Source organism: Balaenoptera ricei, chromosome 20 (assembly GCF_028023285.1).
Source record: "Balaenoptera ricei isolate mBalRic1 chromosome 20, mBalRic1.hap2, whole genome shotgun sequence".
Classification (NCBI taxonomy): Eukaryota; Metazoa; Chordata; class Mammalia; order Artiodactyla; family Balaenopteridae; genus Balaenoptera; species Balaenoptera ricei.
This window is the reverse complement of record NC_082658.1, coordinates 15,257,780-15,281,748: the sequence shown is the minus strand read 5'-3', so window position 1 is coordinate 15,281,748 and position 23,969 is coordinate 15,257,780. Positions and strand designations below refer to the sequence as shown.

At 58.0% G+C, this 23,969-nt stretch overlaps 1 protein-coding gene across 5 annotated transcripts; it reads left to right on the top strand.

Moving 5' to 3' along the window:
• The first annotated feature begins 487 nt into the window (after positions 1-487).
• KCNH6 (potassium voltage-gated channel subfamily H member 6) lies at positions 488-22,289 on the top strand. 5 transcript variants are annotated; one of them, XM_059907968.1, is made up of 13 exons: positions 488-603; positions 1,386-1,616; positions 6,673-6,834; positions 6,933-7,138; positions 10,316-10,741; positions 12,069-12,468; positions 13,216-13,415; positions 13,602-13,854; positions 16,800-16,993; positions 18,539-18,623; positions 19,213-19,381; positions 20,318-20,504; positions 20,825-22,289. In XM_059907968.1, the coding sequence occupies exons 1-13, from the start codon at positions 528-530 to the stop codon at positions 21,059-21,061; spliced, it is 2,826 nt and encodes a 941-aa protein (XP_059763951.1). In that variant the 5' UTR covers positions 488-527; the 3' UTR covers positions 21,062-22,289. The 5 variants fall into 5 exon arrangements, with proteins under 5 accessions (XP_059763951.1, XP_059763950.1, XP_059763953.1 ...); XM_059907967.1 differs by having other exon boundaries at positions 13,216-13,854; XM_059907969.1 differs by lacking the exons at positions 488-603; positions 1,386-1,616 and adding an exon at positions 2,677-2,750 and having other exon boundaries at positions 13,216-13,854.
• Positions 22,290-23,969: the final 1,680 nt, after the last annotated feature.

Below are 23,969 nucleotides of genomic sequence, written 5' to 3'. Positions count from 1 at the left end.
CTTCAGCAGAAAACCACCTGAGGCCTCTAACAACCCCTTCTGCACCACCACCCCCCGACCCCCCCATGGCCTGAGAGAGACCGCCTGGTAACGTCCGGACTGCCCTCTGGTACCGGGAACGGGTCTGAGAGGGGCCGAGGCCACAGGCCATTGGGACAGAGCAGAAGCTCCTCCAAGAAGTCCTGGAGAGGGACTCCCGCCCAGCTCCGCCCCCTAGGAGTCAGGGCCCCGCCCCTGCCCCGTTGAGTCCCGGAGAAGTTGCCCCCTCCCAGCTGCCGCCGCGCGGCTCCTTTCAGCACCGCGGCGCGGACAGCTCCCGGGCGGCAGCGGAGGGGAGGAGGCGCGGCGAGAGGCCGGCCGGGGAGGGCAGCAGAGGGTAGACGCAGGCGGGCGGGCGGGGCACGAAGCCCCGCGGCCCTCCCCGGGGGCGGCGCCCGCCCGGAGCCGGACGCTGCGGAGCCAGAGGACAGACGGAGACGCAGGGAGCCAGGGCGCTGGTGGCGCCAGGCAGAGGCCGCAGCCGAAAGATGCCGGTCCGCAGGGGCCACGTCGCGCCCCAAAACACTTACCTGGACACCATCATCCGCAAGTTCGAGGGCCAGAGTGAGTGTGTGCGTCGGGTGCGGGCATGATCTGGAGCGCTGGTTCGGTGGCCGGAGTGGCCGGAACCCTTTACTAACTTCATATAGAGCAGGGTGGGGGGTACCTGAGGCTGAACGCAAAACCCTTCCCTTTAATGTCCCCGAAACACCTTCTCCCCCAGGGAGCCCCCGCTTACCTCCAATGCCGCCCTCTCTCCTACAGCACGGTGGGCAGATCGCAGTGCTCCCCTCCACCCCTGAGCTGTTTTTTTCCCCTTCCAAGCCCTGACCTCCCCTTCTATCACTGTACCGCTTCCCTCTTGAACCGCCCCCCCCCCAAATTCCTTCAGAGGTTTCCTTTTTGCTCTCCTTTTCACCTCCTAACCCTAGCCACTCTGGTTTTTCTAGGAGCTCACCCAGGCCTGGCCCCCGTCTGGTCACACCCCTTTCCCTGCCTCCAGGAAGCCTTGGGCCTCCCTCCCTCTTCACGACCCCATTCATTCCTGCGCTGGTCTTCCCACAATCCCCAGCCCTGACTCCCCTTCCCTCACTTCTCTAGTCACTCTCCTGCTTCCCCCTCCTGAGCACTCCCTCATTACTCCCAGGAGTCCCCTGACCTTCCCCCATGACTCTGGCCTCCTTGGTCTTCCCGCCCTCCCCAGACCTGACCTCCCCCTCCCCCATTCTGATCACCGCTCTGCTCCCCCATCCAGATCCCCCCTGACTGCTCCCAAGAGTCCCTATGATCTTTCCCTCTCTGCTGCTTGATCCTGGTTGCCATGGGCTTCCCACCTCCCACCCCAGGTCGTAAGTTCCTGATCGCCAATGCTCAGATGGAGAACTGCGCCATCATTTACTGCAACGATGGCTTCTGTGAACTCTTCGGCTACTCCCGAGTGGAAGTGATGCAGAGACCGTGCACCTGCGACTTCCTCACAGGCCCCAACACCCCACGCAGTGCCATGTCCCGCCTGGCACAGGCCCTGCTGGGGGCCGAGGAGTGCAAGGTGGACATCCTCTACTACCGCAAGGATGGTGAGGCGCCCTCAGGCCACAGGTTCTGCAAGGCAGGCTTGGCCCCTCTCTTGTCCAGGCAGAGTGGCCATGGGAAGGGCACTGACCCAGGGGGCCAAAGGGCCTGGATAAATCTTGTCTCCTCTCTGGGCCTCTGTTTCCTCATCTGTAGGGTGAAGTGATGGACACTGGATGAAATGCCTTCTGAGGTCCCTTTCAGAGGCCAGGGACCAGGCTGAGCCACCAACTGGTCCTGGCCCCATGCAGGGCCTCCCGCACCACCATCCCTCCCCCATGTCCCTGGTCTCCTGGCTGTCCACTCTGTCACTGTCAGCCCCAGCTGTCAGGCAGCTGGGATGGAAATTAACCTTTACTCATCTCCGTCTGCTCTGGGGATTAGTGGAGGAGTCACCCCCTCAAGGCCTCTGTGGCCAGGCAAGGCATGGGGCAGCTGGCTTGAAAAGAGTGCTGGGTCTGGCTCACCAAGCCCCAGCTCCTGGGGAGATAGGGTCTGGAGTTTGCCATGACCTGGAGGCTCATCCTGTTTGGGATGTTATTGCCAGCCCAAGCTTACTGCAAACAGCACAAAAGCACAGGGCAGGGGCTGAGGATGAAAAATTATGGAGCCCTTTAAGACCCTCCCCCCAGTGCTTCACTGGATCCGTGAGGGGAGGGAAGAGAGGAGTGGGAATTAGGATCCTTTGAAATCACCTGGATCAATGGCCCCCCCAGCCTGGTTCTGCATCAGAACTACCTGGAGCTTGTTTTCCAAAACACACCTTCCCTAGAGAGAGGCTGACTCAGATGTGTGGCGTGAGGACAAAGCAGGTGTACTTGTAAAAATCTCTCTGGCAGTTTGGATGTTTTGCCAAGTTTAGGAGCCACTGGCTTAGTTAAATCCCTTCATTTCATGGATGAAGAAACCAAGGCCCAAGAAAAAGAAGGGACTTGACCAAGATTCTACTGCTTGGGTCCAAACTGGGACTGGACCCCAAATCTCTGGATTCTTCCCTCAGAGATATCTGGTCTGAATAATCCCAAGAGGGGAGAAAGGAACCCAACAGCCTCTGTGTTTGGAGGCAGGACTTTGGGGGAAGGAAGCCCCAGAAGAGGGCCCTCCCTGGGGAAGAAGGCATGAGGATCACTGGAGTGCAGGTAAAGGGCAGGCACTGGGGCTGAGGGGTGCTGACAGCCGGGTAGCAGGGGCCTCGTGTGTGTGTGTGTGGAGCATGAGTGTAAGTGTGAACCTGAGCATGTGTGTGTGTGTTTAAGGGCTTCCGGGTGCTTCTTGGGCAGGTCCTGGCTGTACCTCTGGCTGTCCCCTGCTGCTGCCACCCACGTGAATGGGGCAGTGATTAGGGCACTAGGAAGAACCTGGCTTAGCTTGGCAGCGCTCACAGGGTTCATGAAGTCAGAATATTTTTAAAAGCTGTGACCTCACCTCCTCACATCATTGCAGAGAGGAGGTGACAGTCAAAGGAGTGAGAAGGGTCCCAGGGGAACAGGATGGGACAGAAGGAAATGAGAGGGGACAACAAGTCCTTCTCTGTCCCCCTCCTTGACCCCAGAGCTCTACCTGGGCCCCAGAGGGGTGAGGACTGGCCACAGACTCCTGGTGATGTCAAATCAGGGCTCTTAGGGTCTCCTCAGCACCCTGCATGTGCCTGGGCAGGGGGTAGAGGTCAAGGCCAAGCCTTGACCCTCAGATCAGGACTCAGGTCTTCAGAACCCTGCTGGGGTCCTCTAGCAATTAGAAGGGGCCCTAGATACCTAGTCTTGGAGGTTGTCCCTGGGTGAAAATGAAAAATTACCCACATACCTGGTGCCCCATAAATCCCAGTCTATTCCCACCCCCACCCTAAGCCCTTCCCTGTCCTATAGTCCAAGACCTTGACCACCTGGATCTGCCCAAAATTGGCCTGAAACCCAGAAAGGGGAACCTCCTGGGCTTCATTCCCCTAAGGGAAGGATGTAATGCTCAGATAACTTATGTTCATCTTATGGTCCACTCTGACTGCATGATTGTTTTTTATCATATTCACATACATCTTACAGTCCTGCCGGAGGGCACCCTGATGGTGATTTCTTCCCTCCTCAGGATACCTCTTCTCCCCCCTCTTCCACTGTCTCCAGGGAGGTGAGAAGGGAAGGGGTCCTGGACAGAATTCTAGCTGATTTATACTCCTCTTTTCCTCTAAAGGGGTAATCCACTGGCAGTTCTCCAAGTCAAAGTAGAAGGTCTATGTCCATATATCTCCACATTGTGCAGCTGTGTAAAGTTGGGCTCAAAGAGGCCAGGGCATTTGACAAAAATTACCCCATGAGACAGGGCTCAGAGACCCCTGAGAAACTGGCTCTGCCGCCATCTGCCTTCACTAGGACGAGTAAGAACCTAACAGCTGGAAGGCATGGGCATGGCCATAAGACTAGAACGAATGAAAGTCTGCAGGGAGGGATGGAGAGCACTCAGATCACCGCCCCCCGACCCGCGCCCCTACTGGGGACCTGCCAGAGGGGCCCATCCCTGCCTGCCTTGGCCAGATCCTCTTCTCTGATGACCCCACACCAGAGAGTCCCTCAATCCCCAAGCCTGGGGCTCCTCTGGTCCTCAGCTCCAGATCCGGAGGATAGGGCAAGGGCTGAGGTCTGAGGTCCCAGTGTTTCCCTTACACCCACCCATGAACGTCAGAAAGACCAAGTCGGGAGGCGGTATGGAGCAGCCGCCCTCTTAGTGGCAGCTTTTCTGGCACCAGCTCCTCCCTGAGGGTGGGTGGGGGTGTGTAAAGAGATGGGGGCAATAGACAGCAGGGAGGCTCACAGGGGAGGGGCGGGGACTCTAAGAAATTGAAGGAAGGGACACATCCAAGACACAGAGAAGAGCGGACAGCAGTGAGGTGTCCCAGGGGGCAGATGTGCCTGCTGCCCTTGGTCAGAGAGGTGACCGGGAGGAGTCCCTGGAAGGGAGAACGAGCACAGCCCGTGGCCCCCCGTCCAGGGAGGGGGCAAGGGTACAGGAACACTGCCACTCCTGGGCACAACCTAGGGTGACCACACTCACCCACTTCCGGTCACCCGGACACAGTTGCTCATGAGCAAGGACAGCTTAGGGATCAGGAAAAGAATGCTCTGAGCTCATCCAAATCCTCATAGCCTTCTGTCTCCACCACCCCACAGGCAGCAAGCATGAAGGTCAGGCATAGGGTGTCACGCATGGCCCCCTTCCAGCCCTCACTGCTCTGATGGGCTGGTCTTTGGTCCATTCCCAGCCTCAGTTTTCCAAAGATAGCATCAGTGGGTACAGACTGGGCCTTGGCAACCCCTAGCAACATAGAGCCTGGAGGCCCTGCCCTCTGCCCAGCTCTGCCCTCTCCCCGCCTCCTCCCAGGCCAGATTTCTGCAGTGCCAGAGAGAGTGAGGAGATAGTCTGGCCTTGGGGGCGGTGTCTCAGGTCACTGGCCAAGGAGGCTTCCTGGGTGGGTCCCAGTACCCACGCCTCGCCATGCCCCGGGCTGACAAGAGCAGCCTGGGAGGCAGGCCTACAGCACTGTGAGCCCAGGAGTGGGTCACAGAGGCAAGCGGGTAGCCTCTCCTCGGGGTGGATGTCTCCCATGGGACCCAATGCAGCAGCTGGCAGATGGCTGCCTGGTGCCTGGTGCCTGGTGCCTGGGAGTCCGGGAATCTGATCCTGCAGATTCCTGCTCCCAGGGAGGAAAGTGGGAGGGAGGATGGGGTGCAGCCGAGCTGCACTAATGGTGTGAGGAGGCACACCAGAGGGGCAGCTGGGGGAAGCGTGATTCTAGTGGAACCCAAAGTAGTAATACTCCTGTGAGCTAGCCTCCCACCCACTCGCATTTACACACGTTCTTCCATTCACTCAGTTAACAACACCTGGAACAGGTGCTGGCAGCTGGCAAATGAGACAGACACAAACCTGCCTTCTGATAGTCATCTCACCTGAGGCCCCTGCCCTTAGCATCCTGACCCTTGGGCCTGACACCCACCAACACTTTGAACTGAGGGACAAGGGATGACCGGGTACCATGGAGGGGGGCTCACGGGGCATCCAGCCAGCCCACAGACTGGACTCTGGGGTACAGGGCAGTTTTAGCTTGTTTTGTTCCACTCACCTATGGGAGGGGGAGTGAGACCCTGGAGCAGAGAAAGAGGAAGAGTGGGGTCAATGGCTGGGTCTGGGCTTCCTGGGAGAGCGGGGAGAGAGGCTGGAGGACCCGTCCTGCCCCCACCCTGCTATCTGTCTCCCCCTCCCTCTCCAGACCCCAGGCCACTGCCCTGCCTGCCCCGCCCCCCAACCCCAGTCCCAGCACCAGCACCTCTGCCTCGAGACCATGGGCCCCTTCCAGGCCTGGAGCAGCAGCCTGGCCTTCATTCCAGTGTCCTCGCCCCAAACAAGTCCCCTCCCCTCTCCAAACTGTTATGTACTGAGAGCCCAGGGCGCCCCGCTCCAGGGCCCCAGCCAGCCCCAGCAAGTCAGTTTCTCAGAACCCCAGGCTCGGCAGAACAGGGGTCCGTGTGTGCCCTCCAGGGATCCGCTGGGTGCCACCACGGAGCTTGAGGCCTCATGTGCCAACTGGCTCAGTGCCCAGCACTTAGTATATTCTCAACAGTGAGTTCCTTCCAGCATCAGGGGAGCAGGACATCTTTGTGAGACGGGAATATGGGAGCTGAACCGAGGGCCAGCCAGAGCTACATGGGGGTAGAATGCCCGACCTCACCTCCCCACTTAATCCACCCCCATCTGCTCGGCTTTAATTACAGCAGAAGCGAACCTCAAGGTTAAGCCCTGAGCTGAGGGCCGAGTGTGGACTTGGGCCCGATGCTACATTATCTTCTAATGAGAAGCTTAGCTGCTCTCTCCACCTCTGCCCTGTGGGTGGGGCACCTGCTGGGCAGTGTCACCAACCCTCTGCCCAATAGCTCTGGTCACTCTGCAGGCCTCTTTACCCGCCACGGCTGCTCTTAACTTGACCTTAACCCAGCTTGCTCCCTAGCTTCCCCAGGCCAGGTTCCTGCTGGAGAGGACGCCTCCACTGACACCCCCTCCCCGCGGTGTTTGCAGCCTCCAGCTTCCGCTGCCTCGTGGACGTGGTGCCCGTGAAGAATGAGGATGGGGCCGTCATCATGTTCATCCTCAACTTTGAGGACCTGGCCCAGCTCCTGGCCAAGCGAGGGAACCGCAGCCTGTCCCAGCGCCTGGTGTCCCAGAGCTTCCTGGGCTCCGGTGAGGCGGGGAGCAGGTGGCAGGGGAGGGACGGGCAGCACCAGGTAGCGCAGTGGGTCCCCCAGCCCTGGCTGCTCTGACCCCAGCCCTGGTTTCAGAGGGCTCTCATGGCAGGCCGGGCGCGCAGGGACCTGGCACGGGCAGGGTCAAGTACAGGACCATCAGCCAGATCCCGCAGTTCACACTCAACTTCGTGGAATTCAACCTGGAGAAGCACCGCTCGGGCTCCACCACAGAGATTGAGATCATCGCACCCCACAAGGTGGTAGAGCGGACCCAGAACGTCACCGAGAAGGTCACCCAGGTGCGGCCTGCAGGGCAGGGTGGACGGGGCTCTGCTGGGCCTCGAGGGTCCCTTCTCAGGCCCTGGACTGGACTCCTCCGGGGCTGGGCTAGCAGAGGGAGCCGGCCTGCCCAGCCCCCTGCTGTCTGGTCTGAGCTCCAGGCCTCTTGTCCTGCTGGAGTCTGATTCTTTAGACCGAAAGACCTACCCCGAGGCCACCACCCTGATGCTCAGCTCCCAGAACCAGGGGAGGGTGGGGTCAGCAGAGCCCGTGACTAGTGCCACATCCTAGGCCTGGAGGAGCTGGGAGGGGGGAACCTGCAGTCACCATGGGGGCCCACCCAAGGCTCTGCCAGTCCCAGAGAAGGAGAAGCAGAGAGAAGAGGTGTCAGGGCCATACTGAGAAGTGGATGGGGAAGCCCCAGCCCTGCTTCTGCCCCTTGCCTTTGAGGCGACGGCCAGCCCCCATGGCAGGATCCTTCTGCAATCCAGGCAGAGGGGAGGTGGCCCTGGCATCTTCAGGTCCCGTTGCCCAGGTCCCTGGGGATCAGGCCCGAAATGCCTCCCTCCCCACTACCCCACCTTGGCCAGGCCAAGGCAAACCTCCCTGGGTCCTCTGTTCCAGCTGACCCCAGTGTCCCTCCTCCTGGGGCCTGATGCCCCAGTCCCCAGCTGACCATCCAGAGGGAAATGCAGAGGGCCGTGCCCAAGGTTCTGGTTCCCTGCCACTAGCCCGCTCTGTGACCTTGAGCAAGAGGCCTTATGCCCTTACTGGGCCCCAGGGCTCCCATCTGGAGGAATGAGTTGGACCGCACAGTCTCTGAGGACTCATATGAGTGTGCTGGCCCCACGAAGCACTGAGGGCTGCCTAGGCCAGAGATGGGCAAGGGGCTGCAGGGCGAGGTAGGCGCCTACTCCAGCTTCCCCTGGGACTTTGCTTCATAAGTGGATGGGAGCAGCTCTTTTTCCTCCCTGCCCCTTTCCACCTGAAGCACTGTCTGTGCCGGAGCAGATGAAGTAGAAACTCCTTGTGACCCAGCCCCTCACCAAGCACAGGAACCCTGGGAAAGGACCCCAGGTTGAGGGCTGGGCGCTTGGAGGTCAGGCAGGGTGGCCCAGTGGCCTGGGAGGCCCACCTAGCTGCACACCGCGGGGCCGTCAGGTTGGTGGTAGGGGCCATGGGGGCTGTTGGACTGGAGAGTTGCCCGTGAAGCCTGACAGAGCTGGCTGGGGCCTGTGGTCCCTGCCCGCACCCAACCTGTCCTGCCCCCTTCCCCCTGCCCCAGCCCCTCTTGGCTTTACTAACCCACTGCATGTGGGCCCTAAGGTGGGGAGGAGCCTGACAGAGCTCAGGCTGGCATGGCCCAGAGCACGGAAGTCACACCAACCTCAACCAGAACTCAAAGGGTCTAGAGGGCTGTGATCCCACACCTGAGTTCCTACATCCTGAGGGTCCACTGGGAAGGGCCTCGTGCTGGCCTCAGAGGCGATGGGAGACTATGGAGGTCTGTGGTGGGGGAGATGGCACCCCTGTCTGGAAGCCCTGAGGATGTACACTTCCTCGGACCCCACCCCCCCAAATTCTGACTGCCTCCCTCCCACTCCCCGTGCTCTGCTGTTTCATCCTGGCTGGTCTTGAGCAGCCAGGGGCGGAGGTGGCCATGACAGCCAGGCTTTCAGTGCTCGTTTGGCCCCTTTTAGTTGAGCCCCCGTGTGGACTAAGTGCGGGGCATATGAGACAGACGTGCGGGACAAGGGATCTGCAGCTCTAAGTCAGTAGCGGATAACTGTGTGGTCAGGGTGTTTACAAGGAGCAGGGAGAAAATTGAAAAAGATGGTTTGAGTCTGTGCAGGGTTAGAGGAAACTTCCTGGGGAGACAAAATAGGAGCCGAGGCCAAGGCTGAGCTGGAGGTCACCACAGGGTGGGGACACTGTGGCCCCTCCTAGGGCCTTGGATGGCAGATGGGGGACCATCTGGTTGGAACCAGCCCTTGGGTGGATCTTCCTTACTGTGATCCCATCTGCTAATGGACCTGGTTTGCAAGGTCAGAACCTTACGTGGTAGATTTTCTTAAACCAGGACCACCGGCAGGGCCCTATCTAGTAGTGCTAGGCAGGGGGTGGGGCGTGGTCCATGAGACACCCCTCAGGCCCCATCCTTGTCGGGGCAGTGTCTGATATGGGTTGAGTGGGGAGGAGGAATTATCGTGTAGAGCAGCATGTGCCATTGAGATGCACCAGTTCATTTACTCACGACAGCCCCGTGGAGTTTGTTGTCCTTTGTCATCCCCTTCTGCCAGTGAGGGAACAGAGGCTCACAGAGGTTAAAAAACTTGCCCCAAGACAGACACACAGCAATGTCCGACCTGGGATCAGCCTGGGAGGTCTGGCTTCAAAACGCATGCCTTCCCGCTGCCCCAGCTGTTTGTTGTGTTGGGCAGCTGGGCAGAGCCTGGGTATGTTGGGCTGGGCCCTGGTGATCCTGTGTTGGCCATAGGCTCAGAGGCGGGGGTCAGAGGGGCAGAGCAGAAGGGCGTTTGGCTGAATGTAATGATCAAAACCCCCTCGGACGCGTGAAGTAGTCAAGGCTTCCGGCACACAGGACCTGTCAAGGGCTCAGATTAGCTACTCACCCCCAAATTTGGTTCTTTCCACGGAGGCTCTGAGGGTTGGCCCCAGGGAGGGCCCTCACTGGTCCAGGCTCCACAGGGCCCTCAGGAATGAAGAGGCTATTTTGGGGGTGACTTGTTCCCATCAGGAACCTGACCACTGGAAACTTCCCAAACCCGCCAGAGAGGGCTGATGCCCCGCCCCCCGCCCAAGCACCCTCTCAATCTGCCTGAGCCTGGCCCTTCCCTCTCCCCTCCCCCAGCCCTGTCTCCACCCACTCCAGGCTGGCCTGTTTGGGGGGGAGTTTGTGAGCTTCAAACCTGGGGTCACTGTGGGACAGAGCTGCACCCCTCCTCTGGACCCCCCCTCCTCTCTGCACTTCCAGCACACCTGTCCCCTTAAGAACTTGCCCTGTCATACGTGCCACACCCCATCTTTGTCTCGTCCCCTCTCCCCGGCACAGCCCCGATCGCCCACCCTCTCCCACATCTCCCTTCCTAGGCCTCACCCCTGCATCTCCACCCCTCCCAGACCCATCTCACCAGCGGCGGCCGCCCTGCTGACCACCCCATGGTCCCCACCCCCAGGTGCTGTCCCTGGGTGCGGACGTGCTGCCGGAGTACAAGCTGCAGGCACCGCGCATCCACCGCGGGACCCTCCTGCACTACAGCCCCTTCAAGGCCGTGTGGGACTGGCTCATCCTGCTGCTGGTCATCTACACGGCCATCTTCACGCCCTACTCGGCCGCCTTCCTGCTCGGCGACCAGGACGAGCCTCAGCGTGCGGACTGTGCCTACGCCTGCAGCCCGCTCACCACGGTGGACCTCGTCGTGGACATCATGTTCGTCGTGGACATCGTCATCAACTTCCGCACCACCTACGTCAACACCAACGACGAGGTGGTCAGCCACCCACGCCGCATCGCCGTCCACTACTTCAAGGGCTGGTTCCTCATCGACGTGGTGGCCGCCATCCCCTTCGACCTGCTCATCTTCCGTACTGGCTCTGATGAGGTGAGCAAACCCCGTTCAGGCCAGCCGCGGTGGCCGTCCCCTGTGCCCCAGCCCTGGGTGCAGAGAGTACCTGGCATTGGGCACCTTTGCCAAAGCAAGTGGTGGTGGAAAGGGGTGGGGGGCTCAGACATCTGTCATCTCCCAGCCCTGGAGAAGGAGCAGCGGAGCACCCCAGGCCTGGGTGCCCTCCCTGTGCTCCAGAATCCTGCCCCTCCTGGGACGGGCACTCCTGTGCCCCAGCTCCTCGTGCTGACTTCTAAACCACACTTACCCTGGCGTTAGAAAAGGAATCCACAGGCTGTCCCTCAGTGCAGCCTGACCCCCTCCTAAGCCCCAGCCCCTCCACTATGCCCACTCTGCTTCTCATAGCTGATGCGAGGGCATTTTCACGCTCTTCTCGTAGCTTCCAGTCCCACTACGTCCTTTTGACTCACCTTCTTGGGATCAGCTTTCCACTCAAATCAGCTCTGCCTCTTGTGTTCCAGTCAAGCCCCAGTCACCCAGCCTGTCCAGCACGGGGTGTCCATCGTGACTACCTGCTCCCATGACCACCCACTCCCAGCAAATCTATCCCCAGGTCCTCTCTCCCACTTTCCGCCCACACTGCCCCTGCCTGCACACTAAGTGGCCTTCTTACCCACCTCTGCCCCAGCCCCACACCTGCCAGCCTCAGCCCCTGCACACAGAGGCCAGAGCGAGTTTCAAATCTCTTGCCTGACCCTGTCCCTTATCTGATCCAGTCTTCAGAACTTTCAGTGGCTCCCCAGTGGCTTGGAATAAAAACCGAGCTCTTTGTGGGCCCTGCGGCCACAGCGGCAGCCCCCGCCCACCTTCCCGGCTCACTCCTCACTCCTCCACCATCTTCTACTCTGTGCTTCCAGCTGCAGCATCACCCTTGGTTTTCCACGTGGACTGTGCCCTCTCACACCTCCACGCCTTTGCTCGTGCTGCCCCCTGTGCCTGGAGTGCCCTCTACCTCTCCCTCCTGTCTGCCTGGAGACCCAGCCTCCTCTCTCAAGGCTCAGCTCCTGTGTCACCTCCTCTAGGAAGCCTTCCCTGCCCTGCCGCTGCAGGCTTGACCTCCCCTTCCTCTGTGCTCCCCATAGACTTTTGTGCGAGCAAACATAAGGCTATTTTGAACTCTACACTGAGAGCTCCTAAGGCCCTGCACCGTGCCCCACTGCCAAGAGCCTGGCCCAAAGCAGGCTCTCCGTAAGCGTTTGTTGAATGACTATGTGACCATATTCGCAAGTGAATAAACGTGGTCTTAAGCACAGCCTTTCCAGGGCTGACCCCCAACTCCGTGGCCCCCTCCCTACCTCTCCAGACCACAACCCTGATCGGGCTGCTGAAGACGGCTCGGCTGCTGCGGCTGGTGCGCGTGGCTCGCAAGCTGGACCGCTACTCTGAGTACGGGGCGGCCGTGCTCTTCCTGCTCATGTGCACCTTTGCGCTCATCGCACACTGGCTGGCCTGCATCTGGTATGCCATCGGCAACGTGGAGCGGCCCTACCTGGAGCCCAAGATCGGCTGGCTGGACAGCCTGGGCGCGCAGCTCGGCAAGCGCTACAACGGCAGCGACCCGGCCTCGGGCCCCTCGGTGCAGGACAAGTATGTCACGGCCCTGTACTTCACCTTCAGCAGCCTCACCAGCGTGGGCTTCGGCAACGTCTCACCCAACACCAACTCTGAAAAGGTCTTCTCCATCTGCGTCATGCTCATCGGCTGTGAGTGTCCCGGGCCTTACCCATAGAATCCCAGTTTCAGTTTTGTAATGAGATATAACAGAGTGGGTATGATAGGCAAAGCCTAAGTTTGCAGCACAATGAACTTTTGCATATGTGTACACCAACTATACACAGAATTTAACACCCATGTAGCCCTCGCTGTATAGCAGGGATCAGGACAAGCTACATCATTTTCAGGGCCCGGCGCAGAATGAAAATGTGGAGCCCTTTGTTAAAAAAAAAATTATTAAGAATTTCAAGACGGTGACAGCAGAGCATTAAACCAGGCCCAGGGCCCTTCTTAGCACAGGTCCACGCCCGTGAAGTATTTAGAGATGTTAAAGCCCAGAAAAACAAAAACAAGGGGAAAATGGGTGAAAACAAGAGACCAAGAGTTTTCCCTTTATTATATTTTTACAACTTGAAAGAGAAAACAAATCTGAACTAAAAAAAATTCATTGCCCTAGTTTCTTCTTCTCAGGAGTTTGGCCTCTGGGCCCAGGAAGCTGCCAAGAGGGAGGGCAGAGGGAGGAGGACAGGAAGCCCAGGGGTCTTTGTCCCCCATATGCCCTGGCGCCGTCCTGGGCACTTGTGACTTTGCCCTGGACAGAGGGGTGCCTGGCTGGGGGACCCCAGGGAGAGGGAGGGAGCCCTGGAGCCGGCCCTGAGGTGTTGTGGCCTGGTGCGGATGCTCAGGAGCTCACCCCCCCCATCCCCCGGCCCCGTATCCCCCGCTCCCTGCCCCAGCCCTCATGTATGCCAGCATCTTCGGCAACGTGTCGGCCATCATCCAGCGCCTGTACTCGGGCACGGCGCGCTACCACACGCAGATGCTGCGAGTCAAGGAGTTCATCCGCTTCCACCAGATCCCCAACCCGCTGCGGCAGCGCCTCGAGGAGTACTTCCAGCACGCCTGGTCCTACACCAACGGCATCGACATGAACGCGGTGAGCCCCCGCCGCTCTGCCTGGGGCGGGGCGGGCGACCTAGCCCAAGTCCCAGCTCTGGCTAACTCCCCGAGCGAGGCCAAGGTCCCGCGGGCGCAGGGCGTCCCCAGAGCCCGCCCCACCCGTTCCCCCAGCCCCTCCCCCGCCCCGGCCGCGCCCCGCTGCACGCGCCCGCCCGTCTCGCAGGTGCTGAAGGGCTTCCCCGAGTGCCTGCAGGCCGACATTTGCCTGCACCTGCACCGCGCGCTGCTGCAGCACTGCCCGGCTTTCCACGGCGCCAGCGAGGGCTGCCTGCGCGCGCTCGCCGTCAAGTTCAAGACGACGCACGCGCCCCCCGGGGACACTCTGGTGCACCTCGGCGACGTGCTCTCCACGCTCTACTTCATCTCCCGCGGCTCCATCGAGATCCTGCGCGACGACGTAGTGGTGGCCATCCTCGGTGCGTCTGGCGGGGAGGGCTAGGCCGGCGTGTGGGGTGTCCTGCCTGGACCAGGCCATTCCCAATGATGACGGTGGCCCCTTCTGCTGACCTGCCATGTGCAGAGCGTGTGCCACGGGGGAGCTTTACACCCAGCTCACTCAAGCCTTAAAACTACCCTCTGCCACAGGCCCCATTTTCCTGACAGGGAAGTTGATGCTCAGAGACGTCTGGTGGGTGGACAAGCAGGGATTCCAGGGCTACGGGGCTGACTCGGAAGTCCAGGCAGCTCCTGACCTTCTCCCACCCTTGGGAAGCTCAGGGTGAGAGGGCGAGGGTTTGCCTCGGATGGAGGGGGGTCCCCAGTCTCGGTGCAGCTGCAGGGACAGCTGGACACTTTGGAGGAAGGATACGAGCATTGGACAGGGGACAGATTTGGGGCACACACAGCCCCTGCCACTTACGTTGGGCAGGTCACTGCAGCTGTCTCAGATGATTCTCATCTTCCTTGCCTTCCCGCTGACTTCAGCCCACCCCAAGTCCCTGCCCAGGCCGCCAGCCTCACCCTCCCCTGCTCGCCTTGGCCGGGCTCTACTCCAACCCCTCTACCCAGTCCTCTCCCTCTGGCCTGCCCTCGGCTGGTGTTCACCAGGTGTGGTGCCCACTCTCTTCTCCCATTACATCCTCACCTGGGCCAACTCCTTGCTCCCGTGATCTCAGCCTCACCTATGCCACAAGGACCCCCAGAACTGTGTCCCGGCCCCAATCTCTCCTTAGACTGGACTACTCCGTGTGTTCTTGGGCATGGCCACCCTTATATTCCATAGGCAGACCAAACAGCATATCTCCATCTGAAATCATCTGCCCTCAAAGGCAGCTCCGTCGGCATCCCCATCACTGTGAACCTTCCGTTGCCTGGGCCAGAGACCTGGGAGTCAACCAAGGAAGCACCCTCCTCCTTTCTGCCCCACCGCCACCATCCAGGCAGCCACCGAGCCCTGTCTGTTCCCCTCATTAATCTCTCTCTGTCCCATACCTGTCTACTTGTCCCTGCCTGGGTCCACCCCGCATTGTGTGCTTCCTGGGCAGGTGTCAGGAGCTCCTTTCCCGTGGCCCTGAATCTGGTCTACTGCCATACTCCATCTTCCACCTCCTGCCCGTGACCTGAAATTCACATCTGGCATACTCCTCTTTTGCTCAGAATCCTTCCATGGGTCCCATGACCCATGGGCCAAATGCAAACCCCTGTGCACGGCATGCATCAGCCCTCCCCGTTCTGGCCACCTTAAGCCCTGCCCGCCTCCCCCCTCGTAGTTCACGCTCCAGCCATACAAACGAGTTAGTTCTCTAAACCCGCCCATCTGTCACAGCTCTGTGCCTTTGCACGTGCTGCCACTCTGCTCAGAGCACCTATCTTGCACCCCTGCCTGGCAGACCCCAGCCATCCTTCAATGCTGAGCTCAAGCACGGGCTCCTCTATGAGCCCTTCCCTCAGTCTCAGCCAAGCTTAGAAGTGCCATCCATGTGGGAGAGACAATAATTATTATTAATAATTAAGAAGCCAGTCCAATTTAAGTTTTATTTAGAGACATGAACTCCTCTCATTTTGTCCTGAGTGGAAATGGACATTAGGTCATAATCCTTCATCTACTGGAAAACCATCACTTTATAATGTTGCCCAGATTTCCAGCTTCTTGGGTTTCATATGTGACCCTGGAGGGTCCCTTCCTTCTCCAAGTCTCAGTCCCCTCCTCTGTAAATGACCTTTTATCCGGTTCTCTTGGGGCACATGTCTTGGCCTTTGTCCATCATTGTGCAAGCAGTTAGCACCTCTTGTGTGGTATGGCCAGGCTGGGGGGCTGGACTTTCCTGTGGGGAGTGGCCATCCAAGTAATCATGGTCCCTGGCACCCTGGCCCTGGGCTTTCTGCCCCCAGCCCTGACTGTGCCGCACGGACCACATGCTGCTTCCTCCACCCCGTTGCCTTTTTCCAGTCCTCCTAGAGTCTCACTACACAGCCCCCACTTCACTTGCTCTGTAAGCCCCCCTCTTCCCTGCTCCCAACCACTCCTGGTGGAATGAGCCTCTCCCTCCCCTGTAGCCCCATTGCTCTTGGCTCTTCCCTGTTCTAAGGCTCTAGAGATCATTCTGTAATCTGCCTCTCTGGGATTTGGGGGGCTCCTTGTGCATGGGACAGCATCTTATTCATGTTTACATCCCGTGGCTAGCACAGTATCTGGCACCAGGAGGGCCCGATACCCTCACCACGTGCCCCTGTATCCAGCCCATGTCCACCCTGTGACATCCGTCCCTCCCAGTGCCTTGCATCCACCTGTCTGGTGCGTCTTGCTATTCGAGCCACTTCCTCAAGCATCACATCTGCTTCTCTGGACAGCCCAGGGGGGTAGACAAGGCAGATATGGTTATACCCATTTTAGAGATGAGGACACTGGGGTCCAGAGAGAGGAAGTGACTTCCCCAGGCTTCCTCTGCTGCGGCCATGCTGGTCACTTGGCCCCGCAAAGGGAGCGGGAACACGAAGAGAGAGAAGCCTCAGGCCCTTCCCTGGGGAGCTGGGTACTCCTGACCCTGGGTCCCGTCCTCTCTGCAGCACCGCGGCGGCCCGGAGAAGAAGAGATTGAGCAGGGAGACTCTAGGGTCCCTACTGCCCACTGTCCCCTGGGTGGGGGTGGTAGGGGCAGTTCCAAAGAAAGTGGGAAACAGGAGGGGGGAGGCTAATAGAGGAGGGTCCCGAGGGGCCTGGAGATAGCAAGGGGACCCACATGCTGGGGTGGGAGGGGTCTCTGCAGCACCCCTCAGCCAGCACATCCAACCTTGTTCCCAGGCCCCAGCCCAGAAGGATCCCTGAAGTGGGGTGAGGTCATGGTTAAGAGGTCCTCAGGGAGGCTCCTCAGAAGAGAGCCTGGAGCCAGGCCCTAGAAAGACCCCGCCCCTCTGGCTGGCAGGAAAGAATGACATCTTTGGGGAGCCCGTTAGCCTCCATGCCCGGCCGGGCAAGTCCAGTGCAGACGTACGGGCCCTGACCTACTGTGACCTGCACAAGATCCAGCGGGCAGACCTGCTGGAGGTGCTGGACATGTACCCCGCCTTCGCAGACAGCTTCTGGAGTAAGCTGGAAGTCACCTTCAACCTGCGGGATGTGAGTCCGGGCTGGATAGGCTGGGTGGGGGGTGGCCCTCGGCCAGCTGGTAATGAGCAATGGCCAGTCAGCCGGCTGAGAGCTTGGCCTGCCTGGCCTAAAGGGACCCATCTGGCCACTTCCCTTCCTTTCAACCCCTTCCTGCATCCTTTGCCGTAATTTCTTCTGTGCCTACCATGGCCAACATAATGCTAAGTATGAAGGTAGCTACCAATTATCGAGCACCAACTATGTGGTAAGCGCTGGGCTCCTCTTACATGATCTCATTTAGTCTTCTTGCAAGTGGTGTTATTATCCCCATTTTCCGGATGAGGAAACTGAGGGTCATAGCGGACAAACGACCAAAGCCACACAGCCATACAGTAAGGCATATAGTCAATGGCGCAGCCAAAATGGGACTCAAGTTTGTGCATCTCCATAGCCCGGGCTTTTCCCACCACATCCTACCAAGCTGCAAGGGGCGGGGGGGCGGCGGGGGCGGCAGTGTCTGCCATCCAAGAACTCACGGTGCCAGGTCCCAGGTGTATAAACAGTAATAGAGCAGTCTCTCAAGTTTATCACTCAGTGGAGGAGATTATAATAACTCAGGAAAAAGAAAGAGCTCCATAGTTAAATAACCAAGGAAGTCTCAAAGGTGTGCAGGGAGACCAAATATTTGTGGAGCTCAGGGTTGCCAAGGCGTGGGGCAGCCAGTACGGAGTGGAAGTGCCCGGAAGGGTCTGTATGGAGGAGCGGGTCTGGAACCAGCTAGTGGGAAGGCGGGGGCAGGCACACCTGGCAGGGGCAGCAGCAGCTGAGGCCCCGATGCTGAGCTCCCCACCCCCGGTGTCAGGAGGAGGGGTCCTGCTGGCCCAGCCCCACACCCAGCTTCTGGAGGTGGTGCTGAGGCAGGTTTACATGCTCTGGACAGTCCTCCCCACCCTGTGCCCTCTGCTGTCCTCCCCTTCCCCGGTCTGCCCCCTTCCCACCTGGTCTGTCTAGGGGACATCTTGTAAAGACCCTGCCTTGGGGGAGGGCCAGCAGCCAGGAGCCATCAGGTGGCCCAGGTGCTCAGTGGCTGGACTCCAGGGCAAGAGGGATGTGGTCCCCATGGCCTGGGACATCTGCATCCCCTGGGTACCCCCAAGTCTCATGGTGCCAGGAAGGTGGGCTGCCAGAGGCGCTGCTGAGGGCACCCACTGAACGGACTGGGACTTCCAGACCCCGTCTCCTCAGAGGAAATCGCCCCATTGGCCCACGCTGAAGGTGGGGACACCAGGGCGTTGGGGAGAAAGGGAGGAGAACAGTCCCCCTGTCTCCCTCGACCCCAACCTTGCTGCTCAAGGCGGCCTCTCGCGAGACTCTGTGGGGGTCTGCACGTCTCCAAGCCCCTGTTCGTCTCCTACCCACACACCCAGGAGAGGAGCTGCTGGGAGCACAGTCAGGGGGCCCAGCCACCCGTCACCACTTTCTCACCTAGTGGCCCCAGAGGGAGGGGGAGGGGAGGGCAAAGAGGCCCTGTCCTGGCTTTGGTCCCTGTTACTTGATGCTCTCGTTCTCCACAAGGCAGGCGGGGGTCTCCAGTCATCACCCCAACAGGCCCCAGGCAGCCAGGACCACCAAGGCTTCTTCCTCAGTGACAACCAGTCAGGTGGGCAAGGCCAGCCCCCACCAGTGTCTGCCCTCCCCAGCCCGAAGCCCCTGCCCAGCCTCCTGCCCCTTCTCAGGTCCTCCCCAACCTGCCTCCCCTGGGAGAGGCCTCCCCAGTCCCTCAGTGAGTGGAGAGGGGCTCCCTCCCTAGGCTCAGTGCCGGAGGCCCTTGTACCCTTCCTCCCCCTGTGTCCTCAGAGCCTGAGTGAGGGCTGCCCTCAGGGGTAGATACCCGCCAGCCCCCTGGGGCTCCACATCAAGGCACCAAGGGCCCTGCTGGGCGGCAGCTCCCTGGACAGTGAGGCCAGGGCTGGACGTTCCCACCCAGCCAGCCACCCACCCCCGCCAGGCTGGGGCCCCAGCCCCCCTCCCAGGGCTACAGCCTTCTGGGTCCCAGAAGCCAGACCTCTGTGGGGGCAGGACCTCGTACTTCAGGGCACCCAGGTAAGGAGATCCACTCCTCCCACCCTGTGTTCCCATGGCAGGTAGGGGGAGGGGCCCGGGCTGTGCTCAAGAAGGTCAGGCCTGTGGAACCGGCTGAACCGAAGCTCAAGTTTCCCTTTCCCGCCCCCCCCCCCACCCTCGTGCAGGTGCAGCCCCTTCCCTGAGCATCTCAGATGCGTCTGGCCTCTGGCCTGAGTTGCTGCAGCAAGTGCCCCCCAGGCCAAGTCAGAGCCCCCCAAACCCTCAGGGAGACCCAGACTGCTGGCCTCGGGAGCTAGGCTCCAGGCTAGAGCAGCTCCAGGCCCAGATGAACAGGTGAGTGACCTGTGGGCCACAGATGGGGGCAGCCACAGAGGGCAGGCCCAGTGGCAGGCTAGGCACGGGTGCCCCCTCCTGGTGCCTCAGGGACATCGCTGGGTGCCCCATGGGTTTGAGAATGGCCAGCCCCATTTAGCTGCAGACCTCCCCATCCCTGTCACTAAGTGCAATTCCTTGGATGGCTTGTCCCAGCAAACCCTGGAGCATGCCAAGGAGGACTTCTGGGGAGAGGGGCATAACCTCATGCAGAAACAAATTCCGTGGGCCCTTGGAAAGGGGGTGTGGCCTGTGGGTGGCAGGGCTGTGGTGGCAGAGTGAGGGCTTAGGGGCACTATAGTCCTGGGTTCAAATTCTGGCTCTGCAACTTACCAGCAATACTGTGGACAAGTTACTTAACCACTCTGAGCCTCAGTTTGCCCTTTTGTGAAATGGGGATAACCAGAATACCCACGTCAAGCTTCATTATGAGGCCAGAGTATCTCTTTTACAGGCACCCTCTGGGAAACAGTGTTAAGGAGAGCTAAGCCTTAGGCTGGCTTCTTGTAGCCACGGGGGTGACTTCCCTGGTCACCAAGGCAGTGCATGCATGTTTGGGTTACCTTCACCTTTCCTAAGGTGTACCAAAACATCTACTTAAGTTCTTTCCATAGTACCATTCCGTCAAATAAAGTAATTTGGTTACCCACCCGCCCCGCCCCCACCAAAATAAACTTCATTTTGAGGACTAAATGGTGTGTGCACCCTGCCTGATCACCGTTATTATCAGAGTCAGGGATGTGCTGAGGGGAATTTGGGCAGGGGCTGTGGATTATAGCAGGGAAATAGCAGGGACAGCATGCAGGCTACAAAATCGAGAGCTGCCCTCAGGACCTAAACTGCTTTTGCCAGCCCCAGCCCTGACCCTGACTCTGACCGTGGGGTTCTGCCTGGCAGGCTGGAATCACGCATGTCCTCAGACCTCAGCCGCATCCTGCAGCTCCTTCAGCAGCCCCCGCCCCAGGACCACACTGGCTACATTCTGGGAGCCCCTGCCTCCAATGACCTGGCCTTGTCTCCTGCAACCTCAGCGACTCAGAGTCCAGGAACTAGACTACCCCAGGGCGATCTGCCCCCTGCACAGGTAAGCAGCTGAGGGGATCCCCAGGGGCTTGCCTGGAGGCAGCTGCATGTCTTCCCCCACCCTTAACTTGGTCTCAATGGGCGTCCAGCCCAGGGCCTTTGTGGTCCGAGAGCAGCTATGACTTTTGCTGTCCTCCTTTATGGTCTGAGTCATGACAGGCAGCCTGGACAGGTGGTGACAGAGCCCAGATTGTGACCAGGGGCTCCACATCTGGGGCGAGGGCAGCAGGACACACCTCCTGCCAGTTCCCATCGCTGAAGTCAGGGTGGCCTGGGGAGGCTCCCCATACCACATGCCTCCCTCTTTCTTGCCCCTCCCAGGCCCCCAGTTACAGTGACCTGGACGAATGGAGGCCGAAGCTGGGGAACTCCTCCTCCAGGATGCTGGCCCCAGCCACAGAAATGGACAAAACTGCAACACTGTCCTCGGAACAGAAGCAGCCTGAGGGGCTCCTGTCACCCCTGGCCTCACCTCTGCATCCCCTGGAGGTACAGGGACTTGTCTGTGGTCCTCGCTTTCCCTCCCTCCCTGAACACCTCAGCTCTGTCCTCAAATAGCTGGAGTTCCAGAGACATGGCTCAGATCCTGGATTTGTGAGGAGCTAGAGCCACTGTACCCCAAAATAAGAGACACCAGGAAGGAACTGAAGGTGGGTGAGGTGACAGTTAAGGATTTGGGGGAGGCAGACAGCCTGTAAACTGAAAACCATTTACCTAGAGTAGCTACAAACTGCCAATCCAGGTGACCCAAGATGGCTTGGGCGAAGAGGCTCAGGACTTCTCCCAGCCTCCCCCAGGTCTCTATTTAGACAGCAGGCCTGGTGGAGGGTGGGTGAGCCTCAGGTGTAGAGGTAGCTTATGGGACAGAGGGCTCAGTGAAGAACAGAGACCTTTCTGATCTTCTGTGTGAGAGCCTTGCTCTGTGCCAAGTACGATCACCTCCCAGCTCAGAACTCTCCCCCACCACCCAGCCAGCCCCCGAGGTTGGTCAAGACCTCCCACTGAGAGCCTGTGAACCAGCTGGAGATGAAAGTATCCTCTGTAGTGGACACATCAGGGCACAGAACTCCAGCCCTCAGCCACTCTACCCCCGACGGTTCTGTGATGACCTTTGGGACCCTAGTGGACAGTGGAGTGTCTCAGAGCTAATAAAGTCTGCACACTTCATGTTGGGCTGGGTGTGTAACTTACCTAGGGTCATCAGGTCCTTGATTGTGCTGTAACTGACAGCTGTGATCTTCTCCAAGTCCCTCTCCCAAGGAGCTGTGTGTTGGGGACCTGAAGGTGGATCCACCAGGTTCAGGAGTCCCCGGAGCAGGGGGCTTTTAGCCAGGCTGGGGTGAAGGGAAGCAGAGAGGCGCTGGCTTGGTGGCCATAGGGAATCATGACAACAGCCAACACTTCCATAGCGCTCACCCTGTGTTGGGGGACACCATGCTGACTGCTCTGCAGATATTAGTTCATCAACTCTTTACAACAGCTATATGGGGTCAGTAGTATTATCCCGATTTTAAAGAAAGATGAGGGATCAGAAGCAGAGAGACACTAAGAAATTTACCCAAGCAAGAGGGGAACTTCTGGGGTGCTGGTACTCTTCTATTTCCTGATCTAAGTGCTGACTGCATGAATGTGTTTCAGGTTGTAAAAATATGTGCACTTCTATGTGTAAACTATACTTTGATTTAAAAAAAAAAGAATATTTCCCAAAAACATATCAAAAGGAGGACATAATTTCAACCCAGATGGTCTGGTTTGAGAACATGTGCAGTCAACTACTCCACTGAAATGGGCTGTTGTCCAAAAAAGTCACTGGTCCTGTCCTTTTGCAGTACTTCCTAAAAGAATTTTGAAAATGTATTTCCCCCTCACACATTTTTAGTTGACATCTGAAGTATTTCATGATAAGTTTAAATAGTCGAAGAGAACAGGACTTCCCTGGTGGCGCAGTGGTTAGGAATCGGCCTGCCAATGCAGGGGACACGGGTTCGAGCCCTGGTCCGGCAAAATCCCACATGCTGCGGAGCAACTAAGCGCGTGCGCCACAATTACTGAGCCTGTGCTCTAGAGCCTGCGAGCCACAACTACCGAGCCCGTGTGCCTAGAGTCCGTGCTCCGCAACAAGAGAAGCCACCGCAATGAGAAGCCCACACACCGCAACAAAGAGTAGCCCCCCGCTCGCTGCAACTAGAGACCCAACGCAGCCAAAAAAATGAATGAATAAATTTTTAAAATAAATAAATAAATAGTTGCAGAGGACATAATTTCCAGTGTGTTGTAAATATTGACACTTTATAAACTGTTGCATTCATATCAATCTATTTCAATCCAAATAGCAGTGATTCAGAAGCTGATATCATTCATTTTAAAAACAGGAGAGCAAGCTCTTCTTTAACATAGTTCCTTTTTCTCTGCTCATAATTCCACTCTATTCCATCCACAGTTTATCTGACATGTAATTTATTTCCATGCTTGAAAGTCTATTATTAATAACCTCATCATATCTGTTTGCAAAACACGCTCAGTGCAAATAGAGAAAGCCCGCACGCAGCAATGAAGACCCAATGCAGCCAAAAATAAATAAATAAATTTATAAAAAATAATAAAAAAAGAAATTTTTAAAGTAATTGTAACCTTACTAAGGCTTTAAGGGTTACACTTATTAGTACTAGGTTTTTCAAAACAACATAAATATCTCTTTAAATTTTTATAGAAACTAAAATTTTATTGGATATACATCTTTTACAAGAGGGAATTTTCCTCTCAATTAGTTCATGTGTGTGGATGAATATTAATTTTTTATTAGAGTAAAACAGAAGCACAGAGAAAACTTGTTCACATAAGGAAGTAGATAGTACTATAAGGGGTTTGTTATATATAACAGTGTCACTCAATTCTTTGAATTCTTTCTGAGCTGTGTTAACAATCACATTTATCATTAAAAACTGTATTTATATATATATCTAACAATTCAATCCTCCTTTAGTTTTGTTGAAAGCAAATTATTGGAAACCATTTAAATTATAAAGAGATGTTACCTAGGTTCGGACTCTTCTCCATTTCAAACTCAAGACACAGATATAGTATTTAGGGCTAGATTAGCATTTGCCTTGGGACCCTCGGTGGGGAAAGGATGGAATGGGAACTAATAAAAAGTGAGAGCCACACTGGTCGGGCTGCTGCCTGCTGAAGACCAACCCTAGAATTCAGAGCATTTCTACAATGGCCAGGATAGCGCAGGAAAGCCTGACTGAAGCTGGCCTGGCCCTGAGTACATCGGCGTGTCCAACGGTGTGTTCGCCTTGGGGCGCTGGGAGAACAACATTCCGGCGTAACGGGGGCGTTGGCATGACGGGGAATTACGGTGGTTCCCGTTTGGCGCAGGCCAGGCAGCCAGGCCGCGGAGCTCAGTGCCGCGGAATGCAGCAGGCTCTCCGGTAAGGCAGAATTTTCTTTTTCACTCGACAGA

Excerpts from the sequence above, each read along its gene's own strand:
- KCNH6 (XM_059907967.1), top strand. The coding sequence starts at position 528 with ATGCCGGTCCGCAGGGGCCACGTCGCGCCCCAAAACACTTACCTGGAC. Across the intron at positions 7,139-10,315 it reads TCACCGAGAAGGTCACCCAG|GTGCTGTCCCTGGGTGCGGA; the intron begins GTGCGGCCTGCA and ends CCCCACCCCCAG. Across the intron at positions 13,855-16,799 it reads CGTAGTGGTGGCCATCCTCG|GAAAGAATGACATCTTTGGG; the intron begins GTGCGTCTGGCG and ends TCTGGCTGGCAG.